At 42.2% G+C, this 17,006-nt stretch overlaps 1 protein-coding gene across 9 annotated transcripts in view; it reads right to left on the bottom strand.

The window, feature by feature from the left end:
* EZH2 (enhancer of zeste 2 polycomb repressive complex 2 subunit) overlaps window positions 1–17,006 on the bottom strand; it is an 85,225-nt gene that overhangs the window by 29,654 nt on the left and 38,565 nt on the right. For 8 of the 9 annotated variants that reach the window (XR_013635370.1, XM_073332770.1, XM_078851684.1 and 5 more), the window contains 5 exons: window positions 12,228–12,344; window positions 9,932–10,052; window positions 8,797–8,940; window positions 1,374–1,476; window positions 80–243 (listed from right to left, as the gene is read on the bottom strand). Coding sequence is in view for 8 of the 9 variants with exons in the window: in XM_073332770.1 (XP_073188871.1) it covers window positions 80–243; window positions 1,374–1,476; window positions 8,797–8,940; window positions 9,932–10,052; window positions 12,228–12,344 (649 nt within the window). In the remaining variant the exon portion in view is untranslated. Of the gene's footprint in view, window positions 1–79; window positions 244–1,373; window positions 1,477–1,998; window positions 2,180–8,796; window positions 8,941–9,931; window positions 10,053–12,227; window positions 12,345–17,006 lie in introns of those variants that run through there. The other variant, XM_078851685.1, reaches the window with a different exon arrangement.

Here is a 17,006-nt window from a genome sequence, read left to right as displayed (position 1 = left end):
TGTACTCTGTGGCTACTTTAAAGTTTCTTGAGGTCTCATAAAATGAAATGCAGATTTACAAAAAGGCTATTGCACTTACGATGTAAGAAGCAGTCATATTTAAAACAGCGCCTACAGAAGAGAGTATGAAAGGAGTGCAGACTCTGCTCCCTCTGAACAGATTTTGCATTTGGTCCATCTATGTTTGGTGTGCACTCAGGAGGAAGAGCTCCTGGCAGCTGCTGCTCTGTGAGTTCTTTGTATCTTCAAAAAGAAAAGTAAATAAAAAGTATTGTTTATTCTATTCAGAAAGGGTCAAGTTTTGCTGTAACACCACTGTAAATCTAAAGTAACTCCTGATTTTAATGTATTTATTCTGGACTTACTGGTGTAACTAAGAAAAATCTGGCACTAGACACTTACAATAAACTGCCTGCTGAAAAAGTTGTTCTACAATATTTATCTTGGCAAAAAATGTGAAGTTAAGTTATCTTTGGTCTGTGATTCTATAGCTTAAGTCAAAAGCCAAATTACTTAAATCAAAAATTATGTAAAGTATATCAATAAAGGCTACATTCAAAGGCATGACTAAGTAGCTCTGTACTTATTAATCCTGGGGGGGAGGGAAGGGTTCACGGGAGGGATGTATTTACTTTTCAAAAATGTATTTTCCCAAAATGCTTCCCTCCACCAGCCCCTGCGCCCTCCCCCACACACCCCCTCCCAAAAAAAGATTACTGCAACAAAGCATTTCCTCTTTCCTTCACCACAGCAAGAGGACAATATGTACCCATACAAAAGTGACTTTTGGCTGCTTATAGGGAAGGCTAACAATAATAAATAATACCACCATCTCTTCTATATAGCACTTTTCATTTGTAAATCACAAAATGCTTTACAAACAAGATCAGTAACCATATCCTCATTTGACAGCTCTCACCCAAGGTCACCCAGTAGCCCATGGCAAAACCAGGAAAAGAGCCCAGGTCTCCTGAGTCCCAATCCAGTGCTCTATCCACTAGGACACACTGCCTCCCTTATGTCTGAAACAGCCACCCTTCAAGTATCACGTACATAAACAGTACAGCTGTAGTCAATTTATTCAGAACTTCCCAATCTTGGGGCCTAAAGTGGTCAGATCCTATTCAAAACATCAACAAACTTTAATACAGTAGAACCCAATTTATCTGAGCCTCCATTATCCACCTCTCCGTATTAACTGAGCCAAGCTCCACCCATTCTCTGGATTATCCAAATTTTTGTTTATCCAATCTGGCTCTGGTCCCAATAAGATTGGATAAACAGAGTTCTACTGTAACTCTTTTCTAGACAGTATAGAAACTCAAGAACCATATTATGCAGTGTACCACACCTCTTAAGAAATCAAATCTTACTTTTCCTTCAATTCCTCTGCTGTACCCTTGTCCGGAAACATCGAGGAAATGGCTTCAAATATCTTGTCAGAAGGAAACTTCCGAGGTGGATGGCTCTCTTTGTCTGCACAGAGAAGCAGAAAAAGAAATATGAAGACGAATAGGAAATATTTTCTGAATAATATTGTGCTCCTTTGGTATTTCACACAGTAGCTTTATAAATGTTAATCTACTTGTAAATTTACTGTTTATACCAATATTTAAGGATGAAAAAAGCTGACCAAGAACCTAAATTACAAAGTAAAGAAAGAATTAGCTCTTCAAAAATCTGAAGCTTTCGGTTTATAATTACAGAGAAGTTATATTAAGGAGTTTTAAATGATTTTTCCTATCAACAGGTTCTTCTGGACAAATAAGTTATGTTATTTTGCCAGCACCGATCATTCACGTATCTGCTTGATGAATGGTGCTGTCTTCCTCAGTAAAATATTGCACAACTGTATCCTTCAACAACAGTGCAGGAGTTGACCATCTCCCTGTGTTGGCAGTGGTCTATGATTAGCAGCACCACATTTTGCAACACTCTCTTTGCTAATCTGGGACTGACCGGTATAGAGAAATGCTGAGGAAAGAAACTATTTCTAACCTGTTCCATAACTCTTGTTCTTCAAGATGTGCTGCACATGTCCATTCCACTTCAGGCATGTGTGCGCCCAGTACGCTGTTGGAGATTGTTCCGTCAGCGATGCCCATTGAGATGGTGCATGTGCCCGCTGCTGCGCGATGGTATAAAGGGCAGAACCACTGCTGACTTCCCTCATTTCATTCTTACTGGACAGAATCCAATATAGAGGGGAAGGAGGACGGGTCATGGAATGAGATGTACATCATGTCTCAAACAACAGTTACGGAACAGATTAGTAACCATTTCTGCAAGTGACTGCACATGCCCATTCCACTTCAGGTGACACTCAAGCAGGTCAAGCCAGAGTAGGATCGGAGTCTACTTGAACAACACTTAAAGGACCACACGTGCAAATCTGGCATCATCTCTACATTGCTGAGAGATATCCTAGTGTGAGGCAGAAGTATGGACTGAAGACCACAATGAGGTTTTACAAATTTCTAGGATAGTCACTGGAGCTGAAACGGTTGCAAAGGCTGTATGTGATTTTGTTGAATGTATTAATACTCTGCTTGGTGGAGCTACACTGGCCAATTCATAGCATAAGCATATATAGGGGGATATCCAGGATGAGACTCTTTGAGAACAGAGTGGAAGTCGCTTCATCCTGTCTGCAATTGCTGCAAATAATTGTGAGGACAATCTGAACTGCTTAGTCCTGTCCAAGAACACCACAAATGATCTAACACCTGTGGAGTCTCTCCTCATCCTTGAGCATGAGGCTTTGGGAAGAAAGAGGGTAGATATACTGCCTAATTGATGTGGTAGTCAAACACTACTTCGGTGAGAAATTTTGAACGAAGGCATAGGTAAACTTTATCCTTGTAGGAGATGATATACAGAGGTTCATACACTAGAGCATGTAATCTGCCTGCTTTTCTGGCTGAAGTGATTACCAACAAAAAGGCTACCTTGATCAAGAGATGTAGCAACAATCAGGTAGCTAAAGGTTTAAATGCAGGACCATTAGCTTTGTCAACACTAAACTACTGGAAAAACCCACAGAGGAACAGGATCTTCTACCTGGGGATATAAATAGTAGAGAGACCCCTTTCAAAAATCTGATTAACATGAGACTGGGCAAGAGGGGCGGGGGGGAGAGAGAAGAGGAGGAGGGAGAATGACTGTCCATCAGTGAATGGAAAACCAAGATAGCTGCTAGGTTGACTTTGATGGAATTAGTTGCCAGCCCATGTTGTTTCAGGTGTAACTGACTGTCCAGAACATGATGTATGGGAGCTCAGACTGGAGAAACCCCTTTTTCTTGGGATGAGATGGAAAATGTCTTCCAATTTTCCAATGAAGTATATCTAGTGTATAGTTTTTCTACTATTTAAAAGTACATCTTGAATTCCCTTTGAGCAAGCCTCCTCTTGAGGCATTAGCCATGGAGCATCCAGGCTGGGAGATGAGGGCCTGTAGGTTGGGGTGGAGGAGATGACCATGGTCCTGAGGGTAGCATCAACAGAGCTGAATGAGAGGCTCAGCAGAGTAGGAAGGCCATACGGAGTTAGAAATATGACTCAAGCACGGTCTGGAGTGATTTCAACAACATCTCTGGGCAGGAGCGGAACTAGAGGAAATGTGTTCAGGAGCGTGGCCATCCAGGGCAACAGGACAGCATCTTTTGAGAGACTCTGGGCTGTGACCTGTGTGATGGCCCTTCCTGTTGATGTTTGTTTCAAGCAGGTCTATTTGGGGAGTCCCACATCGTTGGAAAATGAATCTGGCAATGTCTGGCAGACAGACCACTTGTGGTGACTAGTGAAAGATCTGCTTAATCAGTCTACCAGTTTACCCTGGACACCAGGAAAGTGAGAGGATTTGAAGTGGACTGAGATGGTGCTACAGAAATCCCACATCCTCACTGCCTCATGGCATAGCAGACAACTGGGCTTGTCCTTGCCTGTTCACACAGAACACGGCCGCTATGTTGTCCGTAAGTACACCTCTACCCCAATATAACGTGACCCGATATAAAGCGGGTTCGCATACAACGTGGTAGCTCTGACACGCTGCTCTGAGCAGTGTGTTAAGGGTACCAGGCCGGGGCCAAGGGTTTGGATAAAGGGCTTAGAGTCTTGGGGGCGGTCAGGGGCTCCCCACACATAGGGTCTGGGAGGCAGGAGCTGTGCGGGGGGGGGGGGCTTTTGGGGGCCCCACAATCCCAGAGTAGCCCGGGGGACTAGCAGGAGACTGGGAGCAGCCCGTTCCGCTTCCCTCACCCCAGCCCAGCCATGTCGCTTGGGGGAGGGGGCTTGAGGGAAGGGACCTCTCCTTGCACTCACCGGCAGTGGTGGAAGCAGAGCAGCCCAGCCCATTCCACTCTGCCAGCTCCCAGCCGCGGCGCTCTATTTCCCACCACCGGTGAGTGCAACACGGCTGGGGCTGGGGCAAGGAAAGCAGAGAAGGCTGGGGCCGCGTCACTCCGCTTCCCGCCGCCGGTGAGTGCGGAGGGCGTCCTTTCCCCAACCTCCCCGCACCCACCGGTGGCGGGAAGCAGAGCAGCCCGGCCCCAGTCCACTCTGCTCTGCCAGCTCCCAGCCACGGCACTCCGCTTCCTGCTGCAGGTGAGTACGGGGGGCATCCTTTCCCCAACCTCCCTACACTCACCGTCGGTGGGAACCGGATTGCCGCAGTAGGGAGGCGGCAGAGTGGAGCGGGCTGGGGCCACGTTGCTCCGCTTCCCGCCGCTGCCGGTGAGTGCCTGTCAGGGGGCGGGGTCCTGGGGGTGATTAGGGATGGGGGTCTCTGGAGGGGGTGTCAGGAAACTAGGAATGGGGAGGGGGGCAAAGCAAGTTCAATATAACGTGGTGAGATTTTGTGTCTCCCAAGGACAGCGTTATATCAGGGTAGAAGTGTATGGCAAGGATTTCTTTCCTTGATATGGGGAAGAAAGGCTTTGTGAGTTAGCTGAATGGCCCTTAATTCTCAGACACTGCATGTCCAGAGACCTGAGGTGAGACCCCAAGCAAGGGCAGAAGCGTATATAACTACGGTCAAAGCCAGCTATGGAGGAGCAAATGGCACTCCATACACACATGAATGGTTTTTCCACGAGTTTAGAGGTCAAGACTTGTGCGTGTACTCAAACTACTATGTCTAGAGGATGACAAACTGGAGAGTGCATCGATGCTAACCACCCTTGCAGCTTTCAAGATGAACCACATAAGTGCATAAAGCCATATGCCTCAGAAGCCTGAGGCAATTTTGTTGTCATAGGATGGGCCCTCAGATTTAAAGCAACGGGACAGCAGAGTCTGGAATCTCACCTGTGGAAGAAAGGCCTTGGCTTCCAGAGAGTCCAAGACAGCTCCTATAAACTTCCATCTTTCGTACAGGTGACAGGATTGACTTCTCCATGTTGCTAAGCAACCCAGAGTGTTGAAGGTGAATTGGAGGAGAGATAGTGGACAGCACCACAACTTTAGATCAGCCTCTCACCAACCAGTCATCCAGGTAGGAAAAACACCTGAACTCCTGATTTCCTCAGGAACGCTGCCACGACTGCCATGCACTTTCTGAAAACATATGGAGCTGCAGACAGGCCAAATGATAGTACTGCAAACTGGTAGTGAGATTGGTTGACCATGAATCTGAGGAACGTCCTGTGGCTTTGACGTATTGCTACTTGGAAATTTGCATCTTTTAAGTCGAAGACAGCATACAAGTCTCCAGGGAGAGATAATGGAAGCCAGCATGACAATGCAAAAAACTATTTTCTTCAGATATCTGTTTAGCTGTCGCAAGTCTAATATGGTCTGAGACCTCCTTCTGAGATCAGGAAACAGCGGGAATAAAACCCTGTTCCTCTGAATTGCTGAGAAACTTCCTCTATGGCTTCCAAATAGAGCAGTGGTCTCCAAAGTGGGGTGCGCGGCAGGAGGAGTGTCGCTGACACGGCAGCAGCTTGGCTCTCCCGGACCTTTGATTCTTCGATGGCACACCAGCGGCAGCTCGGCTCTCCCCGCTCCGTCTTCAGCAGCAGCTTTTTTTTTTTTTTTTGCTTTCCTAGAGCTAGCCCTGGGGGGTGCGCGATTCAAAAAGTTTGGAGACCACTGAACTAGAGGAGAGACTGCATCTTCTGAAGGAGAAGTTCTTTGTAAGACTGGTCCCTGAAAAAGGATTGGGAAGGTGGTGCGATGGGGAGACCGAAATAAACTGAAGCTTGTATCCCAATTCCACCATGCTTAAGACACGCTGATCCGTAGTGATGCAAGACCAAGCACTTAGATAGTGGGACAGGAGGAGGAGAAACAGTCCTGGACAAACCCACCAAAATGCTTGCTTAGAACCCCCAGGCTGCGTGCACAAACTGGGTAGTAGTGCAGAAGAGGATGTGTCTGGTGGGGTGGGGAGGTGGGGGGGGAAGAGAGAGGGTGTCTCCCCTCCTAAAACTTCTGCCCTTTTTCTTAACTAGGTTCTGGTGGCAAGCTGTAAATGATGGAAAGTGGTATGCCTGCTGAGGGCAAAACTGATGCTTTTTTAGTACAGGTCTATAAATGCCCTAACATGTGAGTGTAGCCCTGGAGTCCTTGAGACTATTCAGCTTGTCATCAGTCTGCCTAGAGAACAGCGACGGCCCCTCAAAGGGAAGATACAGAATGGTTGGTTGAACCTCTTGAGGAAGACATGATGACTGGAGCCACTAACATCTGTGAATTGAAACAGCCACTGCCGTGGCTCTGGCTGCAGAATCAGCAGCATCCAAAACCTCCTGAAGTGAGGTCCTGGGCACCAACTTACTCTCGTCCAACATAGAAAGGAACTCTTGCCTCTTGTCCTCTGGCAATCTGTCCTTAAACTTTCAGATATTGTCTCAGAGGTAGAAATCATAGCAATGCCTACTGATTAGCAATCCTGAGCTGCAAGCTAGCTGTTCAATAAAATTTTCTGCCAATGAAATCAAGTTTTTTTGCGTCATTTGTTTTGGGGTAGATGTCTGGCAGCCTCCAAATGGCAGCTGAAACCGCCACTGATGCCAGAGGGGAGGGGGTAAATCAATGTTCAACACCTGTGAGAGGACATAATACCTGCACCTCAGCCTTTTGCTGTGTGGGAAAGGAAGATGGAGTCTATCAGAGCACTTTGGCGGTCTCCAGAATAGCTTAATTAAATGGAAGCACCATCTGAGCAGGTCCTACGGCAGCTAAAATGTCAATCAGCCTGAGACCTCTCTCTAACAACTTCCATCTGGATATCCAAAGCATAAGTCACTCTCTTTAAAGGGTCCTGATGGACTCTAATCATCGGGGGAGGCAAGGAGGCACTTGCCCCACAGGCGATGAAGAGGATGAAGCCAAGGATGGATGTGCCCAGAGGGTGCGCAGCAGGAGGAGCGTCGCCAGCAAGGCTGCGGCAGCTCTTCTACCTTTGATTCTGCGGTGGCAGAAGGAGCGCGCCTGCGGCAGCTCTTCCACTTTTTTTCCTTTCCTTTGGCAGCATGCCTGTGTCAAATTTGTTTTTTCCTGGGGGCGTGCAATCAAAAAGTTTGGAGACCACTGTTCTGGATGAAGTAGAATAGGGAGGGTAAGGAGATGAGCTGGAGGCAAGCAGAAACCCCCAAGTGTGCCAGAACTGCCACTGGTAAAGGCCAGGAGCCCAGTTTCTTCCAGCCTCAAGTGGCTGGCCAAGATGGAGCCTCTGGTGGGTGCCAGAGGTGGTAACCACTCAGAAGGGAATGGTGAGGCACATGATCCACTGCAACATGTGTAAGCCAATCTCCAAAGATAAATCAGCTTCCTCTGACCAAATCGGGGTGGGCGAGTAGTCACTTCTGTTTGGCCAGGGATCAGTGTCTGGAGCCCAAAGACGACTGTATCGGAGAGATCATCAACAGCTTCCCTCTGGATGGCACAGTATAATGAGGTACATGGGTAAAGGGAGGTGCCTGGCCCCCTGCTGGTGCTTGGGAATGGGTATGAGGGAAAGAGAGCGAGGTTGGCGGGACTAGCAGGCTCCCTACCAGGCTCTGCGCAACTCCCCCCAAAGCAGCCTGCCTGTCCCTGCAGAGCTGAGGGACTGCCCGGGGGGGGGGGGGGGGGCGGCAGCAGGGAGGAACAGGACAGGAGGAGACAGAAGCCCGGAGACCATCTCCTGGGCTGCTTCAGCACAGAAGTGAGGGTGTTCCACTCTCATTTCTGTGCTGCCTCTAGAGCTGGATCTGATCTAACTACCAAGAGCAGCCATGCAGGGGAAGGACAAATCCTGACCCTCCCCAGTGTGGCTGGACTAGCAGCTCGGAGCCCCAGGCTCCCAGAAGCAGGGGAGATCATATTTCACAAGGGAGGGCTGATTTCATGGTCTGTGACATGTTTTTCACAGCCGTGAAATTGGTAAAGCCCTACTTATGACTAGAAGAACCTAACACTAGAACTATGGTTAAAACCAAAACCAACTATATACAAAATAGACAATTTAAGAAAAACCTGCAATAGCAAGATAACATGCTCCGACAACCATCATGAGCAGTGAAGGAACTGAGCAGAATCAGGGGCAGCACAGTGGCACGAGGCAGCAGAATGCACATATGTGCTGCCTCAGTGCGTACCACTGGGGGAAAAGTTTTCAACAGTGCACTAAACATGCACACACCTGAAGTGGAACAGACATGTGCAATCACTAGAAGAAATAAAGTTGTTAACTTCACTGAGCACAAACACAAATGCAAATCTGAACATCTTCCATTTATTGAGCAAATAAAGGCAGGAAAAACTGCTACAATAATAAAGGTTTTTCAAATCTACTGGATTGACATACCCATTCTGTTGCCGTCTCGGTTTTTCTGTTTTTCATCTTGCTCATCAGAATTGTCATCTCCATAATCATCATCTTCATCATCACTATATTGACCAAGTGCATTTACCAGCTCTACAAATATCTCATCATTGATAAATCCACATTCTGAAATTCATCAAGATCAGAAGTAAAGCAAAAAACACAAAGGAAGTGCAAACGAAGTATTTATTTCTACCCCATATATCAGTTGTTTTTTTTAAAACTATGGCTACACATTTAGTTATCAGATCCAGTGCTCAGAGCACATTACAATCCGTAAATTCAGTACAAGACAGGAGGGGCTGAGCAGGAGGATGAATGAGAATCAACAATTGCTTATCTGTTAATTTTGAGGGACTTTTCCCAAATCCCTCTATGGCGGCCAAGAGAGGGAATATAAATCCTTCTACCAGCAAATAGGAACAGAAAAATAAAGCTCTAGTAATATCACACTTCCTACAAGATAAAGGGGACTGGGCTGGCTGGGGTACTGGTCACTTTGTGCCATACTGGCAATGAGGACAGAAGTGGTTTGCTGCTATCCTCTCCCTAATCATCCACACCACCCACCTAGGAAGCATGCCAGAGGAATTCATTCATACACAGTAAAGGCAAATGAAATGCCAAAGAGTTTAACTCTCCATCTCCTGGCTCAATCTGGTTATGCCACTGTGCCCTACAATTCAGAAGTCTAGTCAAAAGGGACAGGATGATGATTGGATTGTCCTTGAAATGTTTCACCACTTATCTAATATCAAACCCAGCTATTACAATGATTAACTGTATGCTCTGGGCAACAAAGTTAACCTCGCTATTTCACCCTCAGGACTGGTGTGAGGATTTAGTTTATATTTTCAAAGAAATGCATAAATATTAATCCATGTACAAAAGCTAAGTATGATTGTTATACTCACTATTTGACATGGCTTAGGCGGATGACGGAGAATACCAAACAGTAATTAGTATTAGTAAATAGTAAGTCCTCAGGAATCATACTTCAGTTTTGATATTTAACTTATAAATAAAAATATATAATAAAGCTGACTGCTACATAAGCAGCTGTTAATCATGTTTAGGTAGGAAGAAATGACAGATATACATGGTGTGTTGGACTCACCTCTGTCTCCATGTACTTTTCCATCATAGTTCTTGATCAGTTCTTCAATAAAGGTTCCATCCTGGTCAAGCACTTCATCTCCCATGTAAGGAATGTTATGTAAAACTGTTTCATCCTCTACCTAAAAGTAATGTGGAAAGATTTATGATTACAATAAAAGCAAAGATATTCTCTCAGGGAGAACAAGAAAAAATTTTGATGAGTCCCCCATTTCAGAAGTGCCACTGCCCCAAACCTGCAATGAGATGTGACGTTCCGTATAGTCACATAATCATTCTGAAATAAAGTCACTTTCTTCTGTAATAGAAGACTCACACGAGCAGTTATTGATGCATTTCTATAGTGGAATTACTATTCCACTATAACTATTCTGGTCAATTTCCCTCCATGTAGACAAGCCCTTATCCTCAACAGGATACTCATTATGTTAACAGATAACCTGTTGTCTAAAATGGATTAAATATTTGTTGATAATAATGCCTTTACAATTATTTAATTTAAATACGATAGGTGTAACTTAATTCTGGCTTTCAGGGATAGAGGGTTGATGTTTCGTTTTTTGTAGAGAAAAACATTTAGTTGTGGGTTGAGTTTTCTTGTAGATTAGCTGCTGATTTTATCTGGATTAAAATTACTTCTAATAATAAGATCAGTCAGCTTGATGCACACACAGTAATTAGTATATTTTGTATTTTTTTATTCTAAATAAAAATGGTTGCCTTCAGTGCACTAAACTAACATGAAAAAGGATGACTGATTATATGTAAATAGTTGTGTACAGTGTCAAAAGTGCAGTTTCCTAAGTAATTTAAATGTCTGTTCATAATATAAGTAGTCCGATCATACAATAAATCCTAGATCTCAGAGAATTAACATGACTTAATGGAGACTGACAATAGATTATGCAAGAATAATCAATAACTCATTACGACTTCCTTCTGGACACATCAGGCATTAGTCCTAATTTCTAAAAACTTAGTTCAAATTTGATTTAGGTCAAAATCTAGACCTTAACTGACATCTGTCCTAAATACAAAGCCATTGTACATAATCAGGATTTCTATTCTGGTGAGGCCAAGGACTGGAATATCCTTAACTTTACAATACTCATGTTATGGAACTCTAGAAGATTTAGGTGCGAAAGGTTGAGTCTATGGCCAGTGTTATTACTGTCTCTTTTGACTTAAGCATTAACACTCACCAAGTGTAAATCACAAATATCTTTAAAATGTCCTCTTTCTAAAAATGAATCAGTACTAAAACTTTTGTCTGCTCACAAAAACCTGCCATCCAGTCACCTTTGTAATATTCAACCTTTTCTTTGTAAGTTTTTCAAGTTTATGAAATAACTGGTAAAAAATGAAAGAGGCAATTGGGTAGAGCAAGAAAAGAAAACTGATGTGAAGCAGTGTAGAAAGAAATATTTCAGGTATTTTATACAGATCTGAATATTAAAACAAATGGAATAGATTTCTATTCTTTTGGATATACTAGTTTATTGGTTTCCACTTAAACTGTAATTTATCTCCCCAAATGCACACAGCTTCTACTTTTTAACTTACTTTAACAGATATTGCAACTCCAGGCAGCATCTTTGGAGACAACTGTATTAAATGTATGAATGGTTTATGTATAATTGTTACTCCATGTATAATGTGTTAACACAGCTCCTCCAGGAATGAAAATACGGTGAGTCACTGAGACTAACCAACTCCAGAGAAGTTCCAACCCTTCAGGTAGTTTGCATATTCAGGATCAGGCTGGGTTTGCCAGCGACTGGGAGAGAGAGAGAGAAAAGGCTTCTGATATAAGAAGGATGAGCTTGGACTGGCTCATGCCTTCATTTTGATTCAGCAGATGGACATCACTCTCTGTCCAAAGGGAGGCCCCAACCCTTGCTAACGAGTTAGAAGGAATGTTGGCCTATCAGACTCCCCATATGGAAGATGGGTGGTTTCTGGTATGTTTAATGTGGATTTAAATTTCTTTTTTCTCTGTAATGCTTTTGCGCTATGAATAAACGTGCTTGCTTAGAAGAGCTGTGTGGTCACTGGGAAAAACACTATCAATCGTCCTCTGAAAGAAAGCAGTGCAGGAGCTGGCCTGTAACCAGACTGGCTTGCTGGAGATATCACAGTGGATGGCAGGTCTGTGTAATCATAAAAACCCTGTCAGAAGGGAGTGGGAGAAAGGTTCCTGCCAAGAGATGGAGACAGGGCAGACCTGAGTGGCATTCGTGGAGTGGACCACAGATGCAGGAATACAGGAGCAGTTAACCTGAAACTGTGACACTTACCATAAAATTTTGCTGAAGGGGAGACCAAGAATACATTATAGGCACTGAAGCAACAGCATTCAGAGTCTTGAGCGGGATGACTTGTTTTGGAAAATCTAAATCACTGGTAACAGAGCACTGAAATGAGAGGTAGAAATTACACTTCTCTCCTGGTAGCAATTTTGGTAACAAAATACAAAATGTATCAAATTTAAACCATATCAGAATTAGATAAGTCTGCCTTTGGAAAAATACATCAATTTTTAGGTGGTAGCATTAGGAATAGGTTTAACAAGAAAGAGACAAATTATTTTGTTAGCAGAATATTTGTTAATAGTTTCCATAGCATGCTGTTCTTTTTTTACTATCACATACAATGATATCCAGGCTCTCATGTACCATTACACTCAGCCTACTTAACCAAATGCAATGATGTTTTTCTGTTATCTAAAACAGATTTAGTACTTGATGATAAATTGTCTTATCTGGTGTTTATAGTGTATTAACTAGTTGTCTGGGAGACAAAGAAGATTCCTCCAAGCTTCACATTAATGCACTGCTGAGATCAAGAAAGAATTTCTTTTTAGAAAGTTGATATGGTGATCCTTTAATATCAGAAAGTCTACTTCAACAAGTTATCACTTCAACTTGTCTGTAAGTCTTGACCTCCACTATATTCCTATGCTATCCCAAAACCTTTGACCATGTATACTGTGTGCAGGACAACAGTAAAGTGAAATTTACTCTAATACTGAACTCTGAGGTGTCAAACAGTGCTTTCAATATGACATTATTTTACGATTCACTTTTTTGCAGACCTAGAATAGGAAGGAAGAGAAATCACAAAAAGGTGAGAGAGAACAGAACATTCAAAATGTGAAATGAGAAATGGTTTTAAAAACTGAAACATTTGGACAATTCATAAATGTGGTTAGTCCTAGAGTAATCCATAAACATTCTAACCCAGCGCCTGAAAAATTCACTAGCTCTTATAACTGGGGGCACCTACAAAACCAATTTCTGTAGGTTCTATTTTTAAAGTTTCTAAGTCCTTATATTTGCAAAGATAACCTTCCCAATTATAGGCAGAGGTGGTAACAGTGCCTACACTTAAGGCTGCTCAACACTTTCCCTTTGGGAATCTTGTTTAGAGTTGCTTATAACTTTACCAAACTTTAACCATTCAGGCTGAATTTTTTCATGCCAGGTATCTGCTTGGCTGAAGAGTAGTTATTATTTTCTTTTGGGGTTTTTTTTAGTTTCAGCTCAAACAATTCAGCCATTTCTCAGAACACATTTAGGGAAAAAAAACACATTGATGTGCCTATGTTCAATACTTTTTTTTTTTTTTAAACTTTCATTGAGAAGCTCTAACACCTCCCTGGTTTGGAGCCACAAGTTGACGTTGAGCAAGGATGGGAGGGAAGAGATTCCATTGGGTCACTGTATGACATGTACAATACATAGAAGACCTCACATTATATAAAATCACACACTAAATAACTATGTTTAAAAATAATATTAAGGTTACAAAGTCAAGCTATCACGAGTTAGGAAATGCCAGAATTAAGTTTGTCCATAAAATCTTAATTCAGTGCTCTTGTACATATGTATTCTGATTCTATCTTTTCTTACACAATCATATTTTTTTCCACAGGATACCTGCCTTATTCGGTGCATAGGACAGACCATTCTCCTTAAATAGATAACTATTCAATATTTTATTTTATCTTCATTGTTTAATGTGAGGCCCTATGTGTTATCTACTGCACACTATTCAAACACTTCTCTGAAAACAGAATTATTAATTTCCACTTAGGCTTTTCTACGGCACTCATCACTATATTGTCTATATATATAATGTTAAAAAGACCAGCTGACTTCAGTTGCAGCTGCAAGTGCTCAGCACTTCTGCAAATCAAACCCCAGGATCTCAAGCTGGGTTTCCAGAAAATGTGGCACCACATAGGAACTTTGCAACACAGGCAGGGACAGAATTCAGAGCAGCATTCAACTGCTTGAACCATGAAACCATCCTCTCTCCTCCTGCACTTCCCTGTCTCTGTCTTGCAACTTCTGCAATAAGTGAGACAGATCCTACAGACAACAGCCTTCCCCTTCACTACACAACCTCGATTCATCCTCAGAGCAAGTCTGTACACTGAACGAGGCAGGGGTTCTGGAAAAAATAGTATGGGATCATGCAAGTAAAGACTGCATCATAATGCATATGCAAAAAAGGAATCAAATGAAGCTTGTATGGAAAAATTTACTTCTGGCATTTCCCCAACTCTTGAGTATTTGACTTCACAACTTTATTCATACTAAACACATTAAGAGAATGTTACAGTGGGCAAACTACTCCACCTGGGTATGCAGACAGATAGCTACAGTACCTTTGTTCCTGTACTGCTTTGACAGGAGCAATGTGAAATTAACAAGACACTGATCAGTTTCACCAAATGTTTTTCAGAAGTCCTTATACTGCTGCAGGGGACAGTAGCGGACCTCTATTCCCATCAGAGTACCGAGGAAGATGAGAGGAAGGGGAGACAGAAAGCTTTCTTCCTTCCAAAAGCCAGCAAGGTAGGCTTCAAATTTCCAAAGACACCATAACTTGGAAGACTATCTGTTGTATTAGTCTCTGGCCAGTTGGTGTCTTTAGAAATTTGATTTAGATTTAGTTCTTTGACTAGTAGCTCTCTAGCAATTTTTTCATGACATAATTTAAGTCTAGAAAGTGTGCAAAGTTATAAAAACGATTTTGTCCTTTAAAAAAAATGAATACAACTAAAAATCTCAAGGCAACATTACGTTTATGCAAAGTTAAGAACAAAGTCAGTATTTTAAATTCCCTTTATGATCCTGTGTGATACTCTGCCTGCTTTTGAACTCAGTTCAATAATCATTAAAAAAGGGAATTACATTTGTAGGAGTGGCTCTGGTCAATGCCACTCAATAGTCTAGTCACTGGAGGCAACTGAAAACCAAGGTCTGTGGCTCTACAGAAACAGAGGAGTGTCACCTATGATACTTGCAACCCACACTGAGTGTGTTACCGTCATGAAAACTGCACACAAGATATCAAGTCTCCAACCAATATGTTTGAGACTAAAATAAATATTTAAATTTATTTTAAAAGGATTCAGATACTATTTTCCTGTCTTAATCCTCCTATTATAAATTATGGCAATTTTTAAATCAAGCACTGAAAGTAGAGTTCTTTTGAGAGTCCTTTATGAGACAAACTGGATTAGAATGCAATAATCAATTCACTGATTCAGACAGGAAATTAACATAAAATTCCCCTTTCATCAAGAAGGCAATTCAAGCTAGCAAGTCAAAATCTGATATATTCAAATCATAATTCTGAAGGTGAAATTTGGCCCTTTTCCTCCAAAGAACTGAAAAATTGATGCATGACCCTTACCTAACAATTTTTGTTTTCAGCATTTGTTAAAACTACTGTCAAAAGCTCTGATCCTGTATGTATGTGAGTGTAGCCCATGCAAGTATGGAGCCCCACTGACTCCAGTGTGGCTTTGCCTGTGTGCATTGTTTTGTAGGACTGGAGCCAGTCATCTGTTTTCCATTTTTGCTTGCAGGACTACTTTCATAAGAGAGGAGTAGAAGGAACACTAAGACACATGGGATGGAAATAGTTTCAAAAAGACGACAAATGGAAGATACATATATTTATGGCTAAAAGTACAAATTGTATAAAAGTTCCCTTTTAAAAATTTCAGATTTTCTGTTATTTTTTGCCCCTTAATAAAAAGTCATCCCCCTCCCAAAACACAGAAAATTTGTCAATTAAATTCATTTTGTTTATGGCAAGCCCTTCTCAATTTGATGAGTAGGAAAACACTTTCCTTGTCATCAGATCATTTCACACCAAAAAGTCAGTCTACCACCGGAAGCTAAACTAGTTTAAGTATGCTGACATTAGGGTTTTGCACCAGTTTAAGAACAGATTTAAAAATTTTATTAAAGCGAACGTTAAAATTATATACTACACAGGTTGAGAAAAGAGTGTCTGTATATCTGGGTATAGCGTTTAAATTATCCACAAATACCAAGTTTGTTTTTAAAGTCATAAGATACATATAGTGTATAATCAGCAGTATCCCAAATTTGGTGAGTAAATTTAAGAATACAGTTTAGATATTAGCATCCAAGTATTCGGGTACATCACTCACAAAAAGTTATAGAGAGAGTTGGTTATGGAAAGCACATATATTAATCAATGAGTGAAGACTGTCCCTCAGTAATTGAGAATTTAGGGTAGGCTGCCCATTTAGAAAATACAATCCACGAGGAAAGTATTTCAGTTACTTTTTGCAGTTTAAACTACATCCATTTTCAACCTACTTAGTTAAGCCAGTGCAACTTTTCTAGTATAAGCGAGGCCTATGCAAACTAATCTGTTCACTATTTTCATGCATGTTCTTTTATGAAGTGAGGGCCTGCTCCAGCTGCCATTTAAGGCAACAGAAGTTTTTCCATTGACATTAGTGGCAGCTAGATCAGACCCCAAGTGCCCATGAGACAAGGCCTGATTAAAGGATGGTAACATGTGACCTAAGCATTTTCTGCAGCAAAAAGTCTTAATTTTGTGCACATTTGGATCTTAACTAAGTAGCATTTTATTGATTTCTTCTTAGTAAGCATCTGATAGGAGTAATAATCAATCATTCCTAGAAAGGTGCTAGGGCCTCATATGAAAAGAGAACATTAGTGGCTAACACATGACCTGCTAGCCAATTTTTCACCAGTAAAACCAAAATGTGCTGACAACTT

This window comes from Lepidochelys kempii, chromosome 2 (genome assembly GCF_965140285.1).
Source record: "Lepidochelys kempii isolate rLepKem1 chromosome 2, rLepKem1.hap1, whole genome shotgun sequence".
NCBI classification, from domain to species: domain Eukaryota; kingdom Metazoa; phylum Chordata; order Testudines; family Cheloniidae; genus Lepidochelys; species Lepidochelys kempii.
Note: the sequence above shows the minus strand (reverse complement) of the source record. Positions and strands in the feature narration are given on the sequence as shown.